The following is a 26,604-nucleotide window of genomic DNA, read 5'->3' as shown; positions in this document are numbered from 1 at the left end:
GTATGTCACATTCTCAGGGATGTTAAAAGAGGTTTAAATGTTGGTAGGCTTAGTGGTTGCAGAAGTAGCAATAAAAAGCATCAAATCAATTAGACAAGCAGTTAAATGAAGTTACATGATACTACGTTGGAGTTCATAGCACATTAATTAATAGATCGCTTATAGCCTTTATTGAGTATTGTGATACCATCATCCTCCGAGAGCACAACTAGTTTGGGGAAAGAGGGAACGAAAGTTTTTCAGTAGCAACTGCCACAGTTTTAAAGAGGGAACCGTATTTTAGAACATAGAATCCTAATATGTAGTATGAGTATATTAATTCAATCAAATTCCAAGTTGATGTGAAATATTTTTCATGATCGAGTATTTTCCGTGACTGGAAAAACCTGAATGAAATTCCTGCACATTCCTGAAAAGATTGCCTGTAAAACCAGGTGTTGCTGTAGATAGCCCAGTGATGTCCCTATGGGACTGGCCAGATGGTACTTTTAGTAAGGTATTTAAGTGTATGTAGCACATCTGATCACAATGGAAAATGTTTAATAAATGAGAGATTTCTTGCATGTTATTTGAAATTTATTTTTACATGAGTGTGTGAGGTACAGTATTTCAAGTCATACAGTGTTTAAATTCTTTTTATTTGAGAATTGCAAAATATTTCTCCTCCCTGGCTCTTTCTGTCTGTCCACACAAAATGGATATTTCTAATGCTGAATGTGCCTTACTCTGGGCGCAGTGCATATTGGATGATGGTTTTCTCAATGATCTTAAAAAAACAATTTGCAAACTCAGTTTTCTGTTTGCTCTCTGCAGTTGCAGTTATAAACAAGTAATGACCATCCTAAAAAAAAAAATTTAAATTGTATAATTATAAATTATGTGTGAACTGCCATACCTGTGCATCATCTGCAGTGGTGATGAGTCTCTTCAGCTTTTCAGATAAAATATTTTTTTTATTTTTATAGGTTTGGATTGAAAATAACATTTTTTTGTTATAACACCAGTTAAAATATTTCTTTATTTTTACTAGAGTGAACCTGATGAGAAATTTGATTTGGGAAATCACAATATGACAATCAACTTCTCATTGCCAAAATGTGAGAGTTAAAAAAAAAAAAGGGCAAAAAGCAGTGCAGCACTTCTCAGTGGACATATGTTATTTTAAGTCTCACTGTAGTCCCCGTGAATCAGCCTGAAAGAAGGAAACTAAAAGGCAGCTACTAACCCTAGTTCTGTGTGAATTATAATTTTACTTCACTTCCAAGAGATTGGATATGAAGTGTTTAGCCTGCATTTATTTTTCATGGCTGCAAAGAAACCTTAGTCTTAGCTAACAGTTACAATATTAAACTGACTGACTGTAGCAGGGCTAACTGTGCTTGTGTCTGGGTAGCTTAAATTTAAATTTTAAACAGATTTTGAAGAAAATGCCAACTACAATTCAGAGTAGCATCTCCTGTCAGCAAATCAATTGAAAATGACATTTTTTATGCCTTTTTGTATTTACCAGACTTAGTTCTTCAGTTACTTTAAGTAGGTGGATGTGGTAAAAACAAGTAAACTCACTTGCTGAAGCTTCTACGTGTGGTCATTTGCCAAGACAGGGTTGAAATTTAGGCATTTCACTTCCATATCAACTGGTTAATCAACTGACAAACATATGGTTTAATTAGACATGCAGAGTAAGTATTCGAGTGGCTGAGCACAGTCTGAAAAGGAATTTACTTTGAGGTAGCAGATGATGGGCCAAAAATCTGTTCATCCTCTCTGTAGCGTTGACATGATGAAACAAGGCGTGGGAAGGTAGTTTTCATTCAGCCTTCGGTTGTTTTTGCTAGAGTCAGATATAAAATTGCTCAAGAAGGTTGGGTAGCTGCTTGAAGTTTCTGAATATAATCCATGGAACATCACTGATGGGACACTTTTTCTTATTAGATTTTTGGGCAAAAGATGATTCTTTTGACATCCTGAAAGTTGTAGAAATCTGATTTGACCATAAAGCAGCACTTAAAAATTTTTGGTTTGAGTCCAACTTCAGGATTTTTTGAAAAAAAAAACAAACCCACTTTGTTTTGGTGATTGAACTGACAATGAGATGTTCTTTGGAAGAGTAAAAATGTGTCTTGAAATCTTTGTTGCAGGTTAAGTGCCTTACAGCCTCATAAATACACAGTGCATTGGTGCAAAGAGTTTTTGCACATCTGATGACCAGCTCTTGTATCTGACCAACTATGTATGCCTGCACTTCTTGTTTGGTGGATTTTTTTGCTCATGAAAACATTCCCAAGAATTGAATTGAATGAACTGCAGGATATCTCAGTTTTAACCAGTTTATTTCACTACAAATTTTTTATACAGTGAAGTACTGAAGAAGCTCAATCTGTAAAATGTTTACAAAAATGTAACTATGAAGGAAACTCAGTCATATGTAGGACCATAAGAAGGTGATTTAATCACTGGCATCTATGAAAAACTAGTTGCCAAAAATAGAAATTGGACAAATAAGTCTTAATTATTCAAAAAATTAAAATTAAAATGATCATTTTCTAAGGGCTGTAGTCAGTCCCATATTGTGTCTTTAAGTCATCAGATGTTACCTTTCTAAAACTGACACTGTAGCTCAATATAGAAAATGTTGGATGAAATACTATTGTACTCTTTTTAAACAGAATGGTCCGTACTGGTCCATTTCTTTACAGTTCATTTTTATGCCTGTTACTGTGGAGCTGGATCCCAGAGCATCCTCCAGGATGTGTTACTTACCAAGGATCCACTTATTTTAAGTTGTTTATGCAGTTTCTTCCTCAGCAAAACTTCAATTTCCAGCTCCAGTGCTGACAGAGTTAGAGCTTTGGTAGAAGACATTTTTTTCTGTAGCACAGGTGCTTGCTAATTCATGTATAAAAAGCTTCTGCAAGGTATCGCATAAAAAAAAGCTTATCCAAGATCTCCCTAGAATTGGAAAAATCCCTGCGTGCGTTCTGCGTAGACCCCGTGCACGACTTGTCTGTTCACAGAGTTGTCTTCCTCCTGTTAGAACAGTCAGCTGGGGTTTTTCTGAGCTTTGTGCCCAAGTCATTACTGCCTCTCTTATTTTTTTCTTTTTTAGCACAGTGGTTAGCTGTTTTGGCAGTTGTGAGCAAAGGCAGAGACACCCGTTTGTGTTTCTGGTTTGCAGGCTCTGTTTTGCCACAGTTTCCTAAAAGAATTTGCAAGCTCTTAACTACAAACCAACCACAGGTCTGTGGGGTCCTGCAGTCAAACCAACCACCAACAGACAGATGCATTCCTCTGCTTTCACCCTCTAATTAAACCAGTTGCATCTGGATAGTTCCAGCTGTGAAGAGTGAGGGAAATATCGTCAGAAACAGTGCAACTTCTGGCAAATCCGGACTCACTCCAGAAGACTGATTTTTGAAACTTAGTTGCAAATGCGACCTTGAATTCTACCAGTTGCTTTGGATTTTAGAAGTTTATAAGAGGGATGTGTGTGAATGAGGATTTGTGCATGGAAACTATCTTTATAACCATATGTGCAAAATGGAAAAGGCAATAGTTTTGCAAGAGGAGGGTTTTGATGGCTTTGGTTATTCTTTCTCTTTTTTTTTTCCCCTCCTGGCAGAAGTCATCATACAAGGCGACAGTTGGAAATGTTACAATGTTTGTATCTGAACTGAACTTGCAATTTATATAGTTTTTAATTTTCTTCTTTTTTGTTTTTTCCTTCCCTCAAGGCAGTCTGTAACGTTTTTTAGTGTCTTACATGATACTATTTCCACAGATCTGTCCATTTTGATCAGAACTGTTGGAATAGTTTTATATTCTTCATTTCTCTACTGTGATTATTTGGCCATAAGTCAAAGGGGAAGTTACTCAGTTAGGGTTGTTTTAGCTTACAGTAGCTGTTCTTAAAGCCATCAATCCTGTCAGATCTGAAGACAGCCCTGTAAACTGTACTGACTTCCTCTTTCAACATTTCCATTTCAATGCTGAAAGGTCATTTCAAAGAGCCTGAAACTAAGCTTACTGTCAGTGCATTTTCCCAGCTTTCAGTTTAGTCTTTCTTAAGGATGGCTTCTTTGTGACTAAAATTTCTTGGCTTAAAAAGGATCACTTTTTTTTCTTTGGCCACATTTTCTAAAGCTTTCTTTCCATTCTATGTTAAGGATATGTTTATTCGCAGTGTTAATGAAAGTAAGTAGCAGTCACTGGAGTTCTGCGTTAGTCAGGCAAGTACTGCTTCCACTTCTTCCTGTGTGCTGTCGCTGCATCCTCCACCTCTGCTGCCCTTTGTTTTCATGTAGCTCTAGCCCAGTGGAAGCCTAAAACTTCATTTTTGTTCCTGCAGTAATTGTATACAAATAATAAGATTCTTCATGGTTAAATATATGGAATTTTGTGTTAACTGTAAAGTGATAGCTAGTGGTTACATCATCTGGTAAGAACCAATAGTGCAGCCAGTTAGAACAGCTAAATGGACTGTTCAGGGGCACACAGATTGGTCTACGTTTGCTGTCATCTAAAGACATCCAAAACCCCTGCCCCACTAGGCTTAAGGGGCTGTTTGAAATATAGCAAGTGACAATGCAGCAAGTGTTTAATTAAGGTGAGGTTTTTTGTTTGTGGTTTTTTTTGGACAACTCAAATAGGTAGGTGGGTGAAACAGGCGTCTTTAATGAAAGAGGAAATACAGGGGATGCTGCAACTTTAAAAAAAAAACAGATTTTTTGCTATTTCTTAATGTTCCGTGTATAGAATAAAATATACTTCATTTTGCACTTTCCCTCTTCCCTTCAAGTAGTTGTAGTTCAGTGCTTACCTCGTCCCTCACTTGAATTAACTTTAGATTTCTTGTTGCTTAGAGTTGGCTTAAAGGACTTTATAATGCTGTGCAAAAGAATTTTGTCTTAAATTGACATTACAAAGTACTCTTGCACAACTAAATCCAAACATCTGTTCTTGAATCTGACAAAAAAACCCCTTCTAACGCTTGGGGTTTTTTTCCTCCCAGTAGATTGAAAATGCGATAGCACTGGGATTATTTAGAGCCAGGGAATCAAGTTTCAGTGGATTAGAATACTGAATATATTACTCTTTACACTGTTCTCAGTATTTATCAATTCACAAATCTAAACATTGCCAGGTTTTTAAGCAAGTTGTTATAGTCAAATTTTAAAGGAGTAATTTGCCTTTAATGATGTTTGCAAATACTCTTAATGCCTTGATCACTGTGCCTTTTTCCTATGGGAGGTGGGGGGAGTAGGCAACACATTTCGGAAATAAGAAGCACTGTGCAATAGAGCATGACAGGAACAACAGAAAAAGGGATGTAAGCATACTTATTTCGGTTTGTTGAACATCTCTGTGTCTAAGCAATAGTTTGAGCATTCATAATTCAAAGCTGTTCAACAAAGACTTGTAAGATGACCAGGTACTGATTCCTCAAGGGTGCAGGCGTTGAGAGCATCATGCTTGGCTGGCAGTATACAGATGAGCAAAGTGCCTACGTTGGTAACAGTCATTGGTGATTCCTGGATTGATCAATCAGTCAGGAAGGCCGATGAGTTTTTAAAAGTTTTTTACTTGAAAGAGGGGGAGGGGACAACCGCAATTACATCACATCACATCACTGCTAAATATTTTTCTCCCCATCCATTTATTTATCAATTCTTAGAGATTAAATTGCTACAGATTTGGTGGGGGAAAAAAGTACATCTTTATATTTTTCTCCATATAGCTTTCTCTCTCTGTTTACATACACATAAATAACATTTACAATAAATATTATCTTAAAAAATTTTGATACCTACTGTGAAAACATTAAAACATTTGATGGATCATATTTGGAGATTACTTTGACTTCTCCATATTTGTATGAATTGCATTAAATTGTGGCCTATTAGATAAACCTTAGTATTTTTAAAGAGTATTCAAAAATATTTTTGCAAATTTACCATTCAGTAGTGCAACCTGAAATAACTGCCTTTATCTCAAAAGATGACTGGGAGGTTTAACCAAGTTAGATACAGTGTCTGTATTATCAGTGATTTAACGTTTATGTGATAGCCTAAAGGCAAATTCACTTTTTCTGTATATATAATGTTTAAAAACCCTATGTAATAAAGAGTCCTTTGAGCACAACTCTTGACTTCTAGCAGAGTGGAAGTTGCATATAAGATGCATGGCCTCTCAATTTTTTTGTTTGTTTAAACCTTCCCCTACTTAGAGTTAATTGCTAAAGGCATCTCAGTGTCTCTCCCCCTAGAAGCTGAGCTCAGTGAAGGCCGTTTTTCTCCCCGTTCTTTCATGCAGGTCAGCACACAGAATATGAAGATGGGTGGGCTGCCTCGTACAACACCACCCACCCAGAAGCCACCAAGTCCACCCATGTCGGGAAAAGGAACTATTGGGTAAGTGCAGTTACTGAATGTGTAAATGGCGTTGGTGAACAGAAGGGGAAAAAGGGAAGATTCTTTCTTTTCCTGTAGTGTGGGGTTTTGTGGGTTTTTTTTGTTTTTGTTTGGTTTAACCATTCACAAAGGTCAAGAGGTGTTATATCCCCGTCTTTTATACTGATCATGTCATATATCAGTTAGCACATTTCTGCCAGAAGACAGTGGGCATCATCAGCCTTTCCCAACAGGAACCTTCTTATCATTGCAGAACACTTACAACTACGTGCTTTAGAGCAAAAAGTTATTAACTGTGTGGCTTTGACAGGTGGTGCTAAACAACTGGAGAATTAGCATGTGGCACTGTTCATTTATTAATTGTGTTGTGTGTGATAAAAGTACTTTCCTATTAAGCCTCTGAACTTGACTTTGACCTTAGGAAAATGTATCGTAACTGGGACAAATGCTGTTTGTTGGTATGTGATTATGTATATACATACAGACCATGGTGCTTTACTTAAAACAAGATGTGGGTTACTTTTAAAAAAAGAATGGGATGTGCAAGACAGAGTTTATGAATAGGAAAAGCATCTGGAGATTGAAGTACATGAAGTACATCCTTAATTGTTTTTTTCATTCTACGAATTAGATACTGCAAACTTACAGGAAAACATCTTTTTAGCTCCCGTTACTGATTAGTATGTAGCTGTCCTTTAAAGAATGAAATATCTTTGGCATTGTCCAAATTAAGTATTATCTTAATTTGCTTCTGAAATATGCTTGTCCTTGTGTAGGCGTCACTCTCCCTATCGTACGTTGGAGCCAGTACGTCCTCCGGTGGTACCAAATGACTACGTGCCTAGCCCAACACGCAATATGGCTCCCTCGCAACAGAGCCCTGTTAGAACAGCTTCTGTGAATCAGAGGAATCGCACATACAGGTATTCAGTGTAGTCCTGTACAAAGTGTGGTTAGTATTGTATAAGCATATGGACAAAAAATGCTAAAATAAATGTCAAGTCCATCTGCACCTCTACAGTGAAGCTTGCTAATTCATTATATGGACTGGGAACATCATTTGGCATGAGGAGAATGTACTCTAATAAAACCACAAGAGTGAATCATGTTAAGATTGTTCACTTAATTCCCCAGTCACCTTAATTTTAGTGCTATCACTTAGTTACAGTACTTAATGAATTACTAAAATTGTGAAGTCTTTCAAGTAGGTAGGTCGTGGATCGTGATATTATTTTACAAAATGCTTACAAAACTGGGAAAAGACTGTACAGAACTTGACTTCTACATGTTGAAGGAGTGCATGGTATGCTTATAGTTCACATTTTTGTTTGAACAGTCTTTGACGTTTATAGGGTGAGTAGCTGAAAACCAGCATTGTGTTTTGAGGATACTGATCATTTCAAACACAGAATAAAGCTGAACTGTGTTACCGAAGGTTCTGCAGAAGGCTAGCCTTTTCTCTAGGATAATAAGGTTTCATGATTTGACAGGTCTAAATACTTCCCTTGAAGTCTTTACTTTTTAAACATCATAAGTACTTGAGGATGGCTAAACAAATAGACTTAAAATATTAGAATATCTGACTTTTACTTTACTGTCTTACAGTTTCCAGATTTCATAGTCTCATATGAAAGCATATAAATCAGAGTCTAAACAGTCTACGCATTTTATAAGTTATAGGAAAAAGGTCTGTATTTGCACAGTAGAGGTTTAACAATATTGGAATGATGTGTTTTGGAACAAGGTTCTGGAAGTGTTTCATTTTTGGGCAAGTTCACTGAGACTAACTGAAAAACCTGTTGTGTTGTAGTCAAAGTGAAGAGTTCTAGGAAAACTAAGCTTTATATAGGTTTATATCATTGTCCTGGTTTTGCAGGGATAAAATTTATAGAATCACTTTTCTGTTGCATTTTGTTTCAGTGTGTGGCCCGCTGTGGGATGGTGGTCAAGGCCATCAGCAGTGAGAGCCAGGGCAGCTGCCCCAGGCTGGCCCACAGGTGTATTCTGTAACATTAATGTCAGGGTCACTATAAATGGGAAAGCTGCTGGGGATGGGGGGGCTCTTTGCTTTGCTTTTTTCTCTCTCCTTCTCAATGATTAATATCCCTGGAGGGACTTGCCACCACTCTGTGGGCTAAGTATAATTTTGTGTCTTTTGTATTAGCATTGATATTGGTTTTCTTATTTTATTAAATGTGTTTAAATTTTAACCCACAAGTCTCCCTCCTTTTCCCCAATTCTCTTTCTTGGTTGGGGAAGGGAGATTGGGTGATAGAGCAACTGGTTATTGTTTAGCCCTGGATGCAGGCTAAATGAAGACAATCATCCTTGTTTCTTTGCTCTTGTTCCCTGTTACTTCTCTGAATTAGTAAGGTGCTATATGAGGGATCTTATGTTTTAACATGCACAGCAGCATGTTCATACCCGGGGTTATTTTGATTTTTTTACAGCAGCAGTGGGAGTAGTGGAGGAAGCCACCCAAGTAGTCGGAGCAGCAGTCGAGAGAACAGTGGAAGTGGAAGTGTGGGTGTTCCTATTGCTGTTCCCACACCATCTCCTCCCAGTGTCTATCCAGGTAAACGGAAAGTTGCTGTTCCTCTTTCTGACTCAGCATTAACCTTTAGCATTTGGAAGTCTCCTAAGCACAGTGCTGAGTAAACCCCAAGAGAAGTCTCAAAGTTCATTATCCAGAAATATGCAAGCCTTGAAAATTGCTTGCTATTGATAGTATGAGTTTGAATCTAGTAGTATCTTTTCTGGGAGTGTCTGATGTGCTCTAATGCTGCTTTCGTATATTAATTTGTTTACCAGAATTTTTTGCCTGGCTGCCTGCATGTGGCTAGGTAGGACACAACCCCGTTTTCAGTGGGCTAGGGGAAACTTCTCCCTTGTCCTTTTAAGCAAATGTTTTTTCATTGGCTATTCATGCAGATATATGGAAGCATGCTTTTAGAAAATTATATGAAATGAGAGGCAGGCACAGAGTAAATCTTTAGTATGTTAATGCAAGCCTAACTGAGTTGTCATGAAAAGACACTTGTTTAATGTAATCACCCCAGTCTTTGCAGAAATAGGAAGTGATATTAGTACTCCTTTTTCCTTCCTGTTCAGTGAAGAAGAGCGTATAGTTGGCTTGCAGTGTGGTCTGAAACACGTGGTGCTTCTGAACCAAAGAACTGGAAATTTTTGGCTTTCCTCTTCTGTATATGTTCTAATACAAAAGCTAATGGCAGTCGTGCTACAGACCGAAGCGTAAATAACAAGGTGTAAAGACATCTTTCAAAAGGAGTGGCTTTCAGTGAAAAGTTCTGGGTTGTTTACCTTCAGACCTGGAAAAAAAGTGGATTTGCTTGACCCTCATTTACCGTCTACATAGGAATGAGCCTTTCTTTAACAGCTCCATTTTTCTCTCATCTCCTCATGCATTCTAAAATACTATGCATCTAATAAATAGCTAACACTGAATAGTCAAAGGCTTTCTCTAATCCTTGCTAACATATCTCCTTATTAACTCCACCTCTTCCTCCTCTCTTCACTTAGCCCCCGCTGGCTCGGCTGGCACTTCTCCCCTTCCTGCTACCTCTGCTCCTGCCCCCGCTCCTCCTGTTCCTGCCCCCGCTCCTCCTGTTCCTGCCCCTTCCTCCGCTGCCCCAGATGCTGCTGCTGCTGCAGGAGCTCAGCCCCTTGCTGATGGCTTCACCTCTCCAACTCCCCCTGCAGTTTCTTCCACACCCTCTACAGGTGAGTGGCTGCTCTCACTGGTGGGCAGAGGAACCAGGGGTGATCACGATCCAAGGCTTTTCAAGGTTACTTCAGCAGCAGTCATTTTTTAAAATTATTTTTTTAAATATAACTAGAAAATATCTGCTAATACCCAACTATAAGGTAGTGGTTATAGTAGACAATTCAAGGTGTGCTAGTTTTATAAACAGCAATCATTTAATTTTATCACTTTACTGTTTTACATTTATATCATTATTTATTACATTACATTATAATTTTATTGTGTTTTGGCTGCTGAGAATCTCATAGAGTAATTCTGCTTGGGGGGAACGAGTACTGATAGTTCCGGGTCTGATTATTCTCTTTCAGTAATGGAATTTAAAAAAGTGCATCTAGCAAAGTACAATTTATACAATTTGTCTCTTCAATGCTTTCAAATGACAAATCTCCTTTCAATGAACTGATAAAAAGGGCAATTTTTTTTGTGTTCAATGTTAGGTAAAATACAAGTTTTTATTATGCAGAATAGTACTAAAGCATTTTGTTTAATAGGTGGTACTTATGGTGTATATTGCAACTTGCTTTTTTAATGCTTATGAAATCACGCTACATTTTTCATTTTCTCATATGCTGAACTTGCAGCATATAGTACTTTCTAACCATAACATTGTTCTGTATCAGCTTTTGATGAGGAGTTACACCTGCATTGTAAAGATCTCCTTTAGACAGCCAAATGCACATTTAGCTACCTACGTGCTTTGTTACTTTTCATTATAGTGGAGGCTGATCACAATGGTGTGAACTGGTTTGTGTGTTTATTAGTGTTGCTCTCTCTTAGTCGGAATTTCACCAGGTGGCAGAAGCATTCCTGAAATCCTATTTAGGTTAAGATACTGTGTTTCATATAAAATTAGAAAATACTTACACTAAAATCCACGAGTATGACTAGAAGCTTCCGAACTGTGATGAATTTTTGTATCAGAAGATGATCCTGATGGCTAAACTACTTTGATGTTTAGAAGACGAGCTGTGTCATATGAGGCCTCAATTAGTTTTCCTTTTTTGATGCACTATCAGTATCCCAGTTCTTAAGCCATATTTTTTGACAAGTCAAAATCAAGCAGAGGTTAATATTTTAATGGCTATAAATTGGCATTCACAATTCCATAAGAGAAATTCGAGGTTACTTACTATTTTTAAGATCTTTTGTTTCCCTGTGCTATTAGTGAGGTTGCTTGCGTGGCTTCTCTGAAATAAAGTATTTGAAGAGACTGGATAGTTTACTGTTTATGAGGTTGTAGTTTTTGGTCCTTAAGGATCTCTTATTCCTGTTTCTTCTCTCCAATCACCACCAATTTCTACCAGTGCATTAAGTAAAAGGGAGACAGACACATCGGAAAGAAGCATTAGGAAAAAAGTGAACAAGCCTATATAGTAGGTGGATTGCTTCTTAACTGTTCTACTTCCTCATCTGTAAAAAGGTGGATTTTTTGAGATGTACATATCTGTACAAAGCAGGAGGAACATAAATCTCTAGTTCATGCATTTGCTCTTAAAAGCAAGTAACACAGCAAGTGGCTTGCATCTTGTTTACTGGCCTAGTGTGATGTTTTGCAAAGCAGTCAAAACATAGTGGAGAACAATGCAGGTTTTAAAAAAATTGCACATTCATTTGTTCTGTTTCCCTCTTTACTTCCCTGCAAGCATGTCTCCTCAGCCACAGTGACCACCCCTTCTTCTCTTGTTTTCTTGCAAACTCTGAAATTTACCTCTAGCACAAATGGTGGAGGCAGAATAGTTAGGGAGGGTAATAACCCATATGGGTATAACAACTCTAGTTTACTGTTATATACAGTATATAAGCCAGAGAACTTTATGTGAGCACAGAAGGTGGCTTAATGGTCTTGCTTCATTTATTGCTTGCTTAGATTCAGGATCAATTACTTTGATACTGGAAGTGATTAAAATGGAGAGCAAGTTTTTAAGGAGTTGTTTCAATTGACAGCTGCCTGAAAGAGGGTCGTTGAATATGATTTCGTTTATTCCATCCTTCAAGCAGTTTCTAACATTCTCTTCTCCCCAGCTGATTCTCTGCGTATCTCCCGAGCAGCGCTAAGATAGTTAGTATTGTGTTTTTCAGTTGTAGAAGGTCACAGCTTTGAATCTTGGAAATGGCATAGAGTTAGTTTGTACACGTATGTTGCTTAATTGCTGGACTGTGGGTTTTTTTGCAGGTTTATAAATAACTAAATTTGCAAGAAGTTATTATGTTATATAAAATGGATAACTGGGAATTATTTTCTTTCATTTTGAAGCTTTGTAGCTTAGACACCTTTGTATTTTCATACTGGCTTTTTTGAGCAGTGCTGAGTACAGGCGGTTGGGAGAGTTGGTTTTTGTGTTGCTGTTGAGACATCCAGTGTCCTGCCAGTCTGGCAGCTGAACTGGCTGACTGCTCCTAGCATGCAGACTGTCTTAAAAAAAAAACAACCAAAAACCTTTCCAAGCTTTTGAATCTTGAATGCAGATATAACAAAGGCAGGCATCATTCTTCTCTTTGCTAATACATTTCTCTTTCTAACCTAGGTCACCCAGTTCAGTTCTACAGCATGAACAGGCCTGCATCTCGACACACCCCCCCAACAATAGGGGGATCTTTGCCATATCGGCGTCCTCCTTCGATCACATCACAGACAAGCCTTCAGAACCAGATGAACGGAGGACCGTTTTATAACCAGAACCCAGGTAAGAAAGTTTTTCTGCTCTGTTGAATTCAACACAGTGGTGAATGGAGTGGCCTTCAGATCTCTGAAATCTTACTTTCTGTCTCTGTTGCAGATCTTGCAGTTAGTCTCAGGTAACTTCCAGTATGTTGCTGGTAGCCGTGCCAAAGCTGCAGTCCAAGTACAGAGTGTTCAGCTTCCATTATGGCAAGCAGCTTAAAACCATACTGGCTTTGTTGCCAAATAAATTATTTTTGATCTCACAGTCCCTATTAGACAAGCTTTAGTCCTTTACTACACCGTGTGTCATGTATCCTTTGGTGTGGGATGGGTGCTTATTTTGCACCAGAACACTCGTTCTTCATTAATCAGTCTTTATCTCGTATGCTTTTTCCTTCTGGTCAATGGACAGTTCAAGAAATTGCACTTGTTATACAAGGGTAAGCATGGACACCTGAGAGACATCAGTGGTGTTTGGTATGGGATGCAAGGGAGCTGTGTCATCTGCGAAGTCCACAGGTGATGTTGTTGTAATGGCTGACCTGTCTTAAAAAGCAGGATGAGATATTAACAAGGAGTGGCGTGTCCCATGTGTCAGGCAGAACACAGCAGCTTTTTATCTAAGGAGTCCTTTTCCCTGTGCTTCTGATGTGACATGAAGGTTTCGATACCAGAGTAGAGGACACTTTCTTTTTTGACAAAGCTACAGAAAGATGCTGGGGACATACTGAAGGTTCCTTGTTAGGAAATGCCCTTTACCAGCAAGACTGTAGTTCTTGCAAGACAACATTCAGTGTGTTGTGTTTTGTGGTTGTTGTGGTGGTGGTTTTTGGTGTTGGTTTGTTTTTTTTGTTTTTTTTTTTAAATTGAGCACTGAACTTGGAATTAGGTCAAATGCTACAATCTGTATTTAAGGGATTTGATCAGGTTCAAATATTACTGCTTGTGCGCTACCCTGCAAAGAGAGGTGTGTGCTTAACTGGAGAAGGAAATGGATGGTCCTGCTGGGGACAGGGGAGTGGAGGAGGTTATATGACTAAATTGCAGCCCAGTTGCCTGAAATATGTGGTATTTATTAAGTACATTATGTGCATATTGAAGGCTGAAGGGGAATAGGCAAGAAGGAAAGGGTAACAGCAATAAAAGAAACCTTTCAGGATTACCTTTGCAGTAAAGAGGATTTTCAGTATATCCGGAGAGTTTCTGACAAGCTGTGCATTTCTGCTTTAGCAAAGGGATAATTCTCTGCAAGCTACCATTGCATTGTTAATAGGTAATCATAGAAGATGCCAAATAGACTTTAAATAAGTTACATAACCACAATTCAGTCTGTGTACCCAAAAAGAAGATAATGATTATAGTGATTAATCACTTGAGATGTAAATAACAAACAAAATAATTCAATTATACTGGCATACTTAATATAACATAAATAGGCAGTTGTAGTAAGAGACTTCTTTTTATATACCTATCAGAATACAGAATTTATTAGCTTTGCAGTTACGCTAAACGAAGGTTTTTTTGCCCTGTACCTTGAAAGGAGAGGATGCTCAAGCATAATTGATAAAGACGCTAAGAACAGAGGGACTGTTGTGTCTGTAAGGAGCAGGGTTAGTAGTGACAGAACGGGGGCCACAATTGCTTCTCATCATTCCTGAAGAGAGGGAGAAAACGCAAACTTAAGAAGTGAAAAAGAGACCTTACAGCAGGCAGAGGAGTGTGCCAGCCGTGCCTTGTTCTTCTTTTGCAGGCCATTTGGCAATAAAGCAGCACTGTTTTTTCCGCTTCCATTTTTCAGTATGTTGGCATAGTCATTTTTGATTATTCACTTCACAGGTGGATGAAAGATACTTGCCTTGCTCTATTCTTTTGAATTCCACTTCTAAGATAATACAATTTCTCTACTTCATGGTGAGACCTTTTTAACAACTGAAAAAATATTATGAAATGCAGACCCTAAACGATCTCAGCATATGTCTGTCCCAAAGCCACGCTTGCCAGCCATGCCACCTAACAAGTGTTTTGATTTTGCAACCTTAGATACCAGTATCTGAGCAGTACAGAACTCAGCAGAGGCTAAAAATCCTGTGGGAGAAACTGAGATGGTGGTCTGCACTACACACTATTTGTATAGCTGAATTCTTACCAGACTGAAGCAATCTAGTGGAAGGTGCTGTTGAGCATTTCTGAATTAATTTACAACAACTGTGTAGATGAACTCTTAATCTACCAACGGTCTATATGGAAAGAAGCTGGGAGGGAACATTTAAGCTGGTGTTTATCTCATCTTTTGAAACAGCAGATGTACAGTAAAGTTCTTCTGATGCACTTTATAAACAAAGTAATTATTAATAAAATATTTATTGTGTTGGCTCCTAAAGGTCAAAATTAGCTTAGAGTCATTATATATGAGACAATATAATATGATAGTTCCTGCACTGTGCATAGACTGAAGCAGAAACCAAATGGTTAAGATAAACAAGGAATGATGTCAGCTAGTGTTAGCATCACCATTTTGATTAAACTACGCAACTCAATCTAAACTAAGGGATTATTTTGTATTTGCTTGGAGTGCTTGTCTAGAGTGATTTATTTTTCTACATGGAAAGCCTCGTTATGTCTTTCAAAGAAATACATACATATAGCACATGAACAAAGATACCCTGAAGGGACCTGTGAAACTGAAGCTAGTTTCGTATGATAGATATGAATTATATGAATCCATATGACGTTGAATAGAGGAAACATTTTGAAACCTAACATTTTTATAGCATATATAATTAGAAAGGCAGGGACTTCATAGTTGCACAAGAATGCTGAATTCATTAATATTACTGCATTTCAGTAGGACTTCAAATTCAAGCTCCCTTTTCCTGCTTTGAAAAAATGCAAGACCAAATCTTTTTCCACCTACTGTGGTTACACTTGAAGGAATACGTACTCTCAGAGGTCACGTCATTCGAGTCAAAGAAGCTGTAATTAGAAATGTATTTCAGTTTTTCTCAAGAAATATCAATTATATGGTGAGATAATGGAGCTTGCTTTATATGGAGGTACAAGGATATTTTTGCAACAAAAAGGATGGTTGCTCTGTTGGTTTTTTTTGCTTGGGGCAAGTGATAGTGAAAGGAATGCGAATGTGAGTGACAAAAGAAATTTCAAGCACTTCAGGTAATAGTTGCTGAAATAAACAAACAGAAGAAATTTCGAGACATGAATTTTAAATCTCCTGGAGTTCTTTTCATTTGCTATGATGATGTGAATTAATTCTGAAAAATACTACATCGTACTATACCTGCCAGTTTTCTTACTGGCTCTGGAATTAGTCTGAAATTTATTTAGTTCTGTACTGCAAGCTAAATAGATGTACTGGTACATGAAGGGTAGACCTTTTTCCCCTCATTCTTTTGGACATGAATAAATGTTTTTGTATGCCACTACTAATAAGAAAATTATTTAGTCGTGCTTTTCTTGAGGTGTGGTTTCTGAAAAATAATCTTGTAACTTGCTTAAAGAATATTACTGCATTACTCTTGCAAAGTGATACTAAAACTAGATAAAACTAGTTAACTATTTTTTTTTAACTTAACTAGATAACTGAACCTTTCATTCCTGGCTTAAACCCCAGTTCAGTGTTATAACATTGGCTGATAGTATCTTCTTTAAATGTGAATTCACATGTATTGTACAAAGAGGGCTCCTCTGGTACAGTAAAAGGGCTGTTCAGAGTTCAGTGCAGTGGTCTGCGAAATCAGGTGGGAAGGACACGAGGTAGCACATCTGGAACAGACCCTGTTGTTCGTCAGCAGCACAGTGCGCTTTGTTCTACCAATAAGGTCAGCAGTCCCATGTCTTCCAAGTACACTGGCTTCTCAAAGGTGTCTCTTTCTGTTTTGCCTAAGATAACTGCCTCATTTGATGGTTTTTTTTTGGCCTACGTTTTGGAGAAAAATAGTTATATCTGTTTTCATTACTAAGGATTTGTGGATGCTGTTACAGAAGTCACCTCTGTAAATATCAACGTGATCTGAAAGGTGGAGGATTACTGGGCAAGAACCCTCTTGATGTATTTGTTAGGTCTGTTCATAAAGTGCTATATTGCTGTAGTAATAAACTTCAACTTAAGGGAATCTCATAGTCAGATCAGAAAAATACTTCAGCATGGATTCTTAATCTTATGAAAAAGAGCTGGGCTGGTAATTTTAAAAACAGCGTAATCTCCTTGAAGTGAGGATTAGGAGTATGCTTAAACCACCTTGAATGTCAGCCTTTTTATCTCAGCTTCTTGGCAGACTGCTGTGCTGTCTGAGTGGTGGTGATGCCTACTTTCCTGTTAGCTGCTTTGTTGTGTTTCTAACTGAATGCCTCTCTCTTTTTAATTTCTGTGGCAGCATCCCTTGCTCCTCCTCCCCCCTCCATCCTACAGGTAACTCCACAGTTACCGCTAATGGGATTTGTGGCCAGAGTTCAAGAAAACAGTAAGTTTGTTGCTTCGTTGTGCTATGATTTATTACTGGATGTGGCTTTTGTTTTGAGTGGATGAAAGATTTGTCTGTATGTAGCCAGAATTCCGCCTTCTCTACTGCCTCTACAAGTTTGTCTGAAATTGTGAAGGGAGGGAAAAGGAAATAATTATTGGAGGAACCTGATCCTTCCTTCTCTGAATTTTATTGTCTATAGTGTTGTAACTATTGGTCCAAGTGCAACAAATTGGGATAGGGAGTGTTACTTCAACATGCTACCATGGTTCTGGAGACATTTTCATGGTTATACTATTGCTTATCTTCAGTTTCAGATACTCCTCCCCCGCCACCGCCTGTGGATGAGCCAGTGTTTGATGAATCTCCACCTCCGCCACCACCTCCAGAGGATTATGAGGAGGAGGAAGCAGCTGTGGTGGAGTACAGTGATCCATATGCTGAGGAGGACCCTCCTTGGGCACCAAGGACCTACTTAGAAAAGGGTAGGTTTAGAATTAGGAGACATGGTAGGGTCGTGTTTGTAACAACAGTTTGTATAAGCTCCTGCCGTCCCGCTTTGGATGCAGAGTCTGCCTAGACTCCTTTATAGCCTTTATAGTTGGTATTGTAGAGGTGCTCCTCCGAATGGCAGCTTAAAGAACGAAAGTTAAGCTACTCTTCTGAGTCTGACTCTTTCACCCCTTTCCCCACAAAGTGAAGATAATGATTAGCTGGCTAATTACATAATTTTAAATCCTCTCTAATCTACTTAAGACTCACCTTTCACAGAATCACAGAATCACAGAATCACAGAATGTTAGGGATTGGAAGGGACCTCGAAAGATCATCTAGTCCAATCCCCCTGCCGGAGCAGGATTGCCTAGACCATATCACACAGGAACGCGTCCAGGCGGGTTTTGAATGTCTCCAGGGAAGGAGACTCCACAACCTCTCTGGGCAGCCTGTTCCAGTGTTCAGTCACCCTTACAGTAAAGAAGTTTTTCCTCAAATTTAAGTGGAACCTCCTGTGTTCCAGCTTGCACCCATTGCCCCTTGTCCTGTCAAGGGATGTCACTGAGAAGAGCCTGGCTCCATCCTCTTGACACTTGCCCTTTACATATTTATAAACATTAATGAGGTCACCCCTCAGTCTCCTCTTCTCTAAGCTAAAGAGACCCAGCTCCCTCAGCCTCTCCTCATAAGGGAGATGTTCCACTCCCTTAATCATCTTCGTGGCTCTGCGCTGGACTCTCTCTAGCAGTTCCCTGTCCTTCTTGAACTGAGGGGCCCAGAACTGGACACAATACTCCAGATGCGGCCTCACCAGGGCAGAGTAGAGGGGGAGGAGAACCTCTCTCGACCTGCTGACCACACCCCTTCTAATACACCCCAGGATGCCATTGGCCTTCTTGGCCACAAGGGCACACTGCTGGCTCATGGTCATCCTGTTGTCCACTAGGACCCCCAGGTCCCTTTCCCCTACGCTGGTCTCCAACAGCTCTGTCCCCAACTTGTACTGGTACATGGGGTTGTTCTTGCCCAGATGCAGGACTCTACACTTGCCCTTGTTATATTTCATTAAATTTCTCCCCGCCCAACTCTCCAGCCTGTCCAGGTCTCTCTGAATGGCTGCGCAGCCTTCCGGCATCTCAGCCACTCCTCCCAGTTTTGTGTCATCAGCGAACTTGCTGACAGCGCACTCTAATCCCTCATCCAAGTCATTAATGAATATATTGAATAGAACTGGTCCCAGAACCGACCCTTGCGGAACTCCGCTAGACACCGACCTCCAACTGGACTCTGTCCCGCTGACCACTACTCTCTGGCTTCTTTCCTTCAGCCAGTTTACAATCCACCTCACTACCCGATCATCCAGACCACACTTCCCCAGTTTAGCTGCGAGGATGCTGTGGGAGACCGTGTCAAACGCTTTACTGAAATCGAGATAGACCACATCCACAGCTTTACCATCATCTATCCACCGGGTAACATCCTCATAAAAGGCTATCAAGTTGGTTGAGCAAGACTTCCCGTTGGTGAAGCCATGCTGAGTGCCCCTAATGATCCCTACTAATTTCAGTAGTCTGCTTAATCCTAATAATCGAATTCATATGAGGTCAAAAATGAAAGAATCAGTGCTGCAATTGCACTTGAACTTTGAACATATGGGTGCATCTGAAGTGCTGTGACATGTGTTTGGGGCTCTGGAAGCTGCAGTGCTGCATCAGCATGGAGCTGTGCTGAGCTAAAAAGCACTGGGTCTGTGCAGGACTGACGAGCTGAGGCATTGCTGTGTGGCTGCATCTAGATGTGTTCCGGTTCTGAAGCAGGTGTGTGGAAACATGCTGGAGTAAAACTACGGGTAAAATAAACTTGAATTGATAAATGGCTTAGGGGCACTTGAATATGAAAAAAATCTACTGCCTGGTGTTCTGTGTGAAACAGGGTCATGTGCCTCTTAGTGAAGGGTGATATAAAATCTAATGTTGCAAAGCAGCCAGGCATCTCAGCTGAGTGACTGTTAGACACATTCAGTCTGCATCAGGGAAAAAAGTTCAAGAACGCCACAAAGATAAACCCACTGCAGGACTTGGCGGGGGAAGATGGAAGAGGCACTTTCTGCCAGCTCCAGCACAAATAAAGTATTACTATTCCCGAGGGGGATGGAGGAATATGGGGGAGGTTTTTTGTTACTCCCCCACCTTCCCTCTAGCTGGTGTAAGTGATTAGTGCAAGAAATGCTCAGGCTTTGCTGGCAAGCCAAGACCATTTGTCAGACAACATGCCTGACTTGCAGGCTGTTTACATGACTTGCTTTATCTGTTGACCTCTCCACACCCCTGATTGACAGCGAGTGTCACTATTACTCTGTTGATGCACACAGGCTCTTTGTTTGATTAAAAGTTGCTTCAGCTTATTTGTGTAAGGGAAGCTTATTTCCATGAGGGAGGACGGGGAAAAAAGGGATCAGGGTACTCCTGATTATTGACACTAGTTACCTGGCTTCACAATATCAGGTTTTGGAGTGGGGTGGGGTTTCTGATGTTGCATTTCTTCCTTTGGGGGAGGATGGCAAATCTCTTCAGGTTGGGACCAGTACAGGTCATTTCAGCACATACTGGATGTGCTACGTTACTTAATGAACTCCTCCGTATCAGGCAGTTCTGAGAATGCACAGTGTGCACTGTGGGTGATGTATTTTGTGCTGGATGGAGATTGCAGGCATGTTACTTTTTGATAGGAGAGTGAGTCTCAAGATTTTTCTCTGTATTTTTCCAGGCATAAGACACTCCTTAGCCTAACTCTACATTCATATCACTATCTTTGTTATGTTTCTGTTATTCCTGCCACCTGGCTCTAAGCAAATCCTCAGTGGCATTTCAGCTAGGAGCAAAAGAGAAAAAAGAGGACCCTGATGTGCAGTGCCTGTTTACGGTGTCTCATACTAATGCAAAGGGTGTGTGGGAGTGTGTGTGTTTGTGGGGAAGAGAAGCCACGAAATCATGTGGCACGTGGCCTGGGAAAACAGCTTTCTGTTTGAAGGAATAATGACGTTTGAATTATAGCATGTTGTTCTGATCTGCTTTTCCGTGTGACTTTATGAGCTTGTGAACTAAAATAATTTATATAGGTGCATATATGCACAGATCTGTTGCATCTCAGCAGGCAGTCCAGGCACTTGTAGTTTGATATTTACAGGGAAAATCTGGTGGGACAGCAAAACTGTAATGGGAGTCTTTAAAGACAAGCTGGAGAAAGTCGGGGTTTTAGTCAGAACGTTTCTCCTGCAGAAAAGCAAAGTTTAGCAAACCAGACATTCTCTTATACTGATGTAGAGTTCCATGCAAAAACATAATTTTGATCTGTATTTTGAAAACGAGATGACTAAAACTTCTAAAAGGTTGGTCTGTTCTTAGAAACACTCATAAAAGTAATAAAACAATAAAATGCTTACACTGTATGAAGAACCATTAAATAGTAGTTTTAGAATACCAGAAAAAATGAGATACCAACATAGGTGTGGATTCTGTTGTGGTTATATGAATAGCTCTGCTTACATTCAGACCGTGTCTTGAGATTTGACTGCTTTGCTGGAGCTGGGAGAGAAGTGCTTGGCTGTGATTTTTTTTTTTTTGTTGCAAACAAGCTTTAAAGTTAACGAAAAGCCCCATGCGAAAGAGGACTTTGATACTCAAAAGAATGTGTATACTTATTCTGCTGTGAGCTAATAGTGCTTTATCTTCTGCAAAATAATTATTCCTATGGCAACTCCTTAAGTTTGTATAAATAGTATTCTGTGCCACCTGATTCAAAGCGGACAAAACTGATGGAAGGAAATGGCTGTTCAAACACCATTACCCCCAAGAAGTACAGTAGCAATTCCTAGGATTTGTGCTTGTTCTTTTGGTACGACTGTTCACTGATTTAAGTTCATATGAAAGCTTTTCTAATAGGATTAGTGTGGATAACCTTTGCAAAAGTGAGAATGTAGAAGCTAGGACACCAAGGAGGTGTCAAACACAGAGGGTTGCTATATATTGAGATACGGGATTCAGTATGATCCTGTTCCGTAAAGGGGTCACGCAGTGTGGGAGGTGTATTTAACATTAAGACATGCTCTAACCTACAGCTGAGGAAGGAAGTGAATAGCAGATCCATTTTGAACAGATGGAGAAACTCTTAGGTAGGATTCAGTTTCTGGGGATGTTGAACTTGAGGATGCCGCCACATGGCCGTAATAGCTACAGCCAACCAGCAATGTCCAGGAAAGCGTACTGCAGTTTTCCATTGAGCTGTGTGTCTGGGTGCGTGGCATGAAAAGGTAAGAAAATGTCCCAACTTTGCGAATCAGATGAACAGGAAACAGAACACCGTATCCACAAGGAAAAATTGCCCTCATACCACACAGAGAAAGTGTGTGGTCACAGCTATCAGATTTCAGTTGGATAATCAGTCTGGCCTACATTTGTGGTCAGTTTGGTGTAACAAGAGTTCAGCCAAACTCTGTGTAATTGTTGTAGAACCCAAGATCACTGATTGGAAGAATATCAGCCTGAATGAGTAATTCTGTTTTTCATATCTGCATTGAAATGTGTTCAGATAGAAACTAAAAGAGGTCCTGGCTCAGTCTCGCAGGGAAGGATGCCACCTCCTGAGTCAGTATTGCTGTTTCCTGTCTCATCTGGAGCCTTTTTTGCAATACTGGCCTGGGCTCCTGGTGACTCATGGTATGTGACAAGCTCACAGCTTGAATTGGTGGGACTACAGACAGAAGGATTAAACGGTCTTTTAGAGAGAGGAACGTTGCCAGTACAAAAGTAACATGCAGGAGGATGCAATGGTGATGTAAAAACAAAGCCAGGCTTCAGGTTACTTTATAAGAGGCTTAACAAGAAGCCAATTTTCATCACAAACTTAGGGAAGAGTTTCCTACTTGTGATCATGAAATAATGAATCCATTCAGTATCAGATGGGACTAGAGTACACTCAAAAATGAGAAGGAAAGGAATTTGAAATTACTGTGATCCTTGGACTATTATTATTAAGAGAATGAAGAACAACAGCACAGTGACTCCAGGAAGAAATTTTTTAAAGTGAACAGGTATAGAAGGCAGTTAAAAAGGAATTTCGAAGGACTTTAATTGAATGTATCAGATGTTCATATAGTGACTTCTGTTTTTCAAGCTAAAAATTTACTCATTTCTCCATTTATGTTTTGTTTCCTTAGAATGATATGTCTAAAACTAGTTAGAATGAGTTACTTAACTGTGCTGGCGTAAGTGTAGAGCCAGCAACGTGGGTTTTTTTTTTAAATATGCTGTGGTCAAATCACACAAATCTCCCATTTTGGAGATTTATTAAAAAATATATCTCTGTACATACTCTGATTCTTCACCAGGATTGATTTGTATATTTTACTTCATAATCTCTTTTGGATTCTGGTTTCCCTGGTAAATATTTGTATTGATTCCTTTGCTCCCTCAAAAGGAAATGACCTCTTTTCTTTTGAAATGAATGATGAGTTTAGTAGGACTCTTGGACACTGTGCTCATGAACACATGCTGTTATTTTTTTCTCCTTGCTCTGGTTTAGAGTATCTTCCCTTCTATCCCCAGTACAAGATTTTAGGATCCCTGTCCAACATCCATTTTGTTTCAATGGCAGTACTGCATGTTTCACTGCCAAGTGCTCAAAGCAGTGACTGATGCTATTTGTTAAAGTATTCAGAGTCCAGGATAGCTAATCTTCTGTATGGAACGCATAATGATAGGGCTGAGAGTGGAAAAACATATCAAGTTGATGTCTATTTTCTACCATTTCAGGACAATGCTCTCTTTAATATTTGCCAGTGCTTTGTCCAATCTCTTTGACTTTCCTAACAGCTTTTGTGCCTTCAGTAAAATACTCTGCAGCTGTAAGAAGTATGTCCTGATATAGTAGGCATACAATTTGTTTGACAACCACCTTACTTCTTCCTAGCTCCTAACTGGGATTCACCCACCTTGGCGCTGTATACCCTGGGGGTGACTTCTAGCTACTGGGACTGCACATGCGCATTTTACAGATTTAAATATGGAGGTAGCTAAGGTAGATGGAAGCCTGGGACATCAGCCTTAGCTCATTCCTGCTGTGAGCTGAGGAGAGAGCTCTTATTAGTCTCCCTCTTCCATGTTTTCCTGCTCTTAGTTGTGCAGAGATCTGGTTTAGCACATATATCTAATACATGAATCTTGGAGTAGGTCTGAGTGGTCATAGCCATGGGGAGTTACATCCACCTCCTTGTATCATTCCACACCAAAAGTTTATCATGTATTTGCAAACTTTTCCTCTGGTGGGTCTAGAAATAGTAAGAATAGAAGAGTTAAAGTAGTCCTGGCTCATGTGCTTCAAAGCATGAGCTTTGGGTTGGAAGAAACTGCCCCTCTCAGCAGGTCATTCTGCACACATAGAGGTGAGGCCATGCAGTTCTTTGAGATTGCCTTGAATGTGGAGAACTTTGTAGGAGGTAGGTTGATTTTCCTCCTCCTCCCTGTACCTCTCCTAACAGTCATGCTCTGTTCTTTCCTAGTGGTGGCGATCTATGACTACACGAAGGACAAAGAAGATGAGCTCTCATTTCAGGAAGGTGCCATCATTTATGTCATCAAGAAAAATGATGACGGCTGGTATGAGGGGGTTATGAATGGAGTGACGGGGCTCTTCCCAGGGAACTATGTGGAGTCGATCATGCATTACTCAGAGTGAAGACTGGAGGACAGAACACTGCATCTCCTGCTGCAGGAGCTGTCAGGGCTTCCCAGATCTCCACCAGCCTCTGGGGCCTCATCCAGTATAACTGAATGAAGGATAATTGTAACAACCACTCTTTTGTTTTTGTTTTTGTTTCCGCCCCCCCCCCCCACATTATAAAATAATAGTGATTTGAGTTGTTTGAACAAATGGCTTTTCTGGCTGCCAGCAGAGGCTATCCTGAGATATCTGACGTTGAATTAAGCTGACCCGTTCAGATGTAACAAACTCGTTGAGTAGCGGATACTTCACTTGAATTATGACTTCTTCTGACAGGCTTTGGGATCTGTCTCAGGAATCCTGTGTGCCCTCGTGGTACTACCCTTGGCAGCAGAGCCTGGCGCTTGGGATGTCCTGGATGCTTGTGGTGAAGGGTTACTGGCCAGTGGACATCCCTCCTGTTTCTACACTACACTCCTGTGCAGCTGGAAGAAGAGTCATGTGCTAGCAAACAGTGGGATTTCTACACAGAGCTGTTCCTGTAACTGACTGCCAGATCGTTGGATATATCTTTAGCATAAACACTTCTGCAGCTGCTCTGCACACGTAGGCTGACACAGGGGCACACAGAGCTGGCTTTCATTCACTCACCTTTCAGTTTAGACAATTAAAATGGCTGCAGCCCAGAGGACCCCCGCCCCCATTTCCTCATCTTTTGAATGCCACAGATCTGTTTTGTGTTCTGCACTGATGTACATGTGCTCCTCTCCGCAGTGAGCTACTCGCCATGGGTACTGCTGGTTTGAACAGAACTCACAGATGCCGTTGATGGTGAAGGCAAAACAAAGTTTACAGGTCCTCCTGGGGTCTGAGGATAAACTCTAGGGGCTGTGATCTAAGGTTCAAATCTACTCATGCCTGCTTGCACTAGAGAAACTTACCCCCAACTTTAGTCTTATGCACAATATAATCTTAAAAATCCAATCAGGTATTGTAAATTGGCTATTTTGTACTTGATGACTAGATTTGCATATGTACTGTGAGAGCCCTGTGCAGAGGCAGGACAAACGGCAATTGTCGTCTTCATGTCTGTTGCCAAAAATCTCTTCAGTGGAAGTGAAAAGGGCTGTTGTGTGTACTGGTTTCCCATGGAAATCCAAGCAGTAACTAGTAGTAGTCCTAGCTCTTCCCCAGCCCTCTCCATTGTTTATTATAAAGAAATAGACATTTTGAGCTGTACTGGTGGCTCTGGGGTGGAGTAATACCAAGTGAAGGCTCTGTAGCGCCTTGTGTTGATAGTTTGCTTTTTAACCTAGTCTCAGTTAAAAATGCTGCTCAGTGATTCTGCCTACAGATGAGTGTAAAGTGATAGCTGTACTAGTCTGCCCTTAGGAAGGACTGAATGTTACCTTTGGGTAAATGTCATGCATTAACAGAGTGAACTGATACAACCTCCTGTTGCAGTCCTGTTAGCCTGCAAATTGAGCTGACCCCTGTATCGTGAGAGCCTCCTGGGCCAGGGCATCTTCCCGGACAACTTTCGAGTGTCACCTTGCCAAGTTCCAGCTGGTATCAACAGTAGCTTGTCAAAGGCGAGACAACGCCGTGGCTGTCTTCTGAGGCCTGTGTGGAAAACAGAGCAGTGCACAAGAGAGCACTACCGCGGCTGGGGTTTGTGACGGTATTGGCAAGGATACAGGTAACTGACCCAATCCCCTTGCTTGGTAATTAGTGCACCATCAGGATGGAGGTGCAGGTGTGGTCCAAACCTGGGCAGGGAGGTGCCATAGCTGCTCAAGGGGGCACAAAGAGGAAACAAAGAGGTGAGGTGTGTTTGTGGGCTATTGATGAATGTGATCACCTGCCGTGAGCTTGCGAAGAGTGCATTAACTCCTGGGACAGTGCGTAAGGAACTGGTTTGGTTGAAGCCTACAGGAGGTACAGCTTTGAAGAAACTGGTGCAAAGATAGAAGTTACTTTCTCCTCTGCTCAATCCACAGTCGTGTAGCCAAGACACTGTTGTCTTCTTTCTGGAAGCTGACAACATTATTGTTTGGG

The 26,604-nt window shown here is 40.2% G+C and overlaps 1 protein-coding gene across 14 annotated transcripts in view; it reads left to right on the top strand.

Moving 5' to 3' along the window:
• The window catches only part of ABI2 (abl interactor 2), a 67,777-nt gene extending 43,098 nt beyond the window's left edge, over positions 1 to 24,679 (top strand). For 2 of the 14 annotated variants that reach the window (XM_068407923.1, XM_068407920.1), the window contains 8 exons: positions 6,313 to 6,410; positions 7,187 to 7,333; positions 8,861 to 8,985; positions 9,951 to 10,151; positions 12,720 to 12,878; positions 17,248 to 17,334; positions 17,646 to 17,819; positions 24,386 to 24,679. In XM_068407923.1, coding sequence (XP_068264024.1) covers positions 6,313 to 6,410; positions 7,187 to 7,333; positions 8,861 to 8,985; positions 9,951 to 10,151; positions 12,720 to 12,878; positions 17,248 to 17,334; positions 17,646 to 17,819; positions 24,386 to 24,561 — 1,167 coding nt within the window. In that variant the 3' untranslated portion in view covers positions 24,562 to 24,679. The remainder of the gene's footprint in view (positions 1 to 6,312; positions 6,411 to 7,186; positions 7,334 to 8,860; positions 8,986 to 9,950; positions 10,152 to 12,719; positions 12,879 to 17,247; positions 17,335 to 17,645; positions 17,820 to 24,385) is intronic. The other 12 variants (XM_068407926.1, XM_068407924.1, XM_068407930.1 and 9 more) reach the window with 7 other exon arrangements.
• Positions 24,680 to 26,604: the final 1,925 nt, after the last annotated feature.

Source organism: Nyctibius grandis, chromosome 9 (genome assembly GCF_013368605.1).
Source record: "Nyctibius grandis isolate bNycGra1 chromosome 9, bNycGra1.pri, whole genome shotgun sequence".
NCBI classification, from domain to species: Eukaryota; Metazoa; Chordata; class Aves; order Nyctibiiformes; family Nyctibiidae; genus Nyctibius; species Nyctibius grandis.
This window is presented reverse-complemented; position numbering and strand designations above follow the sequence as displayed.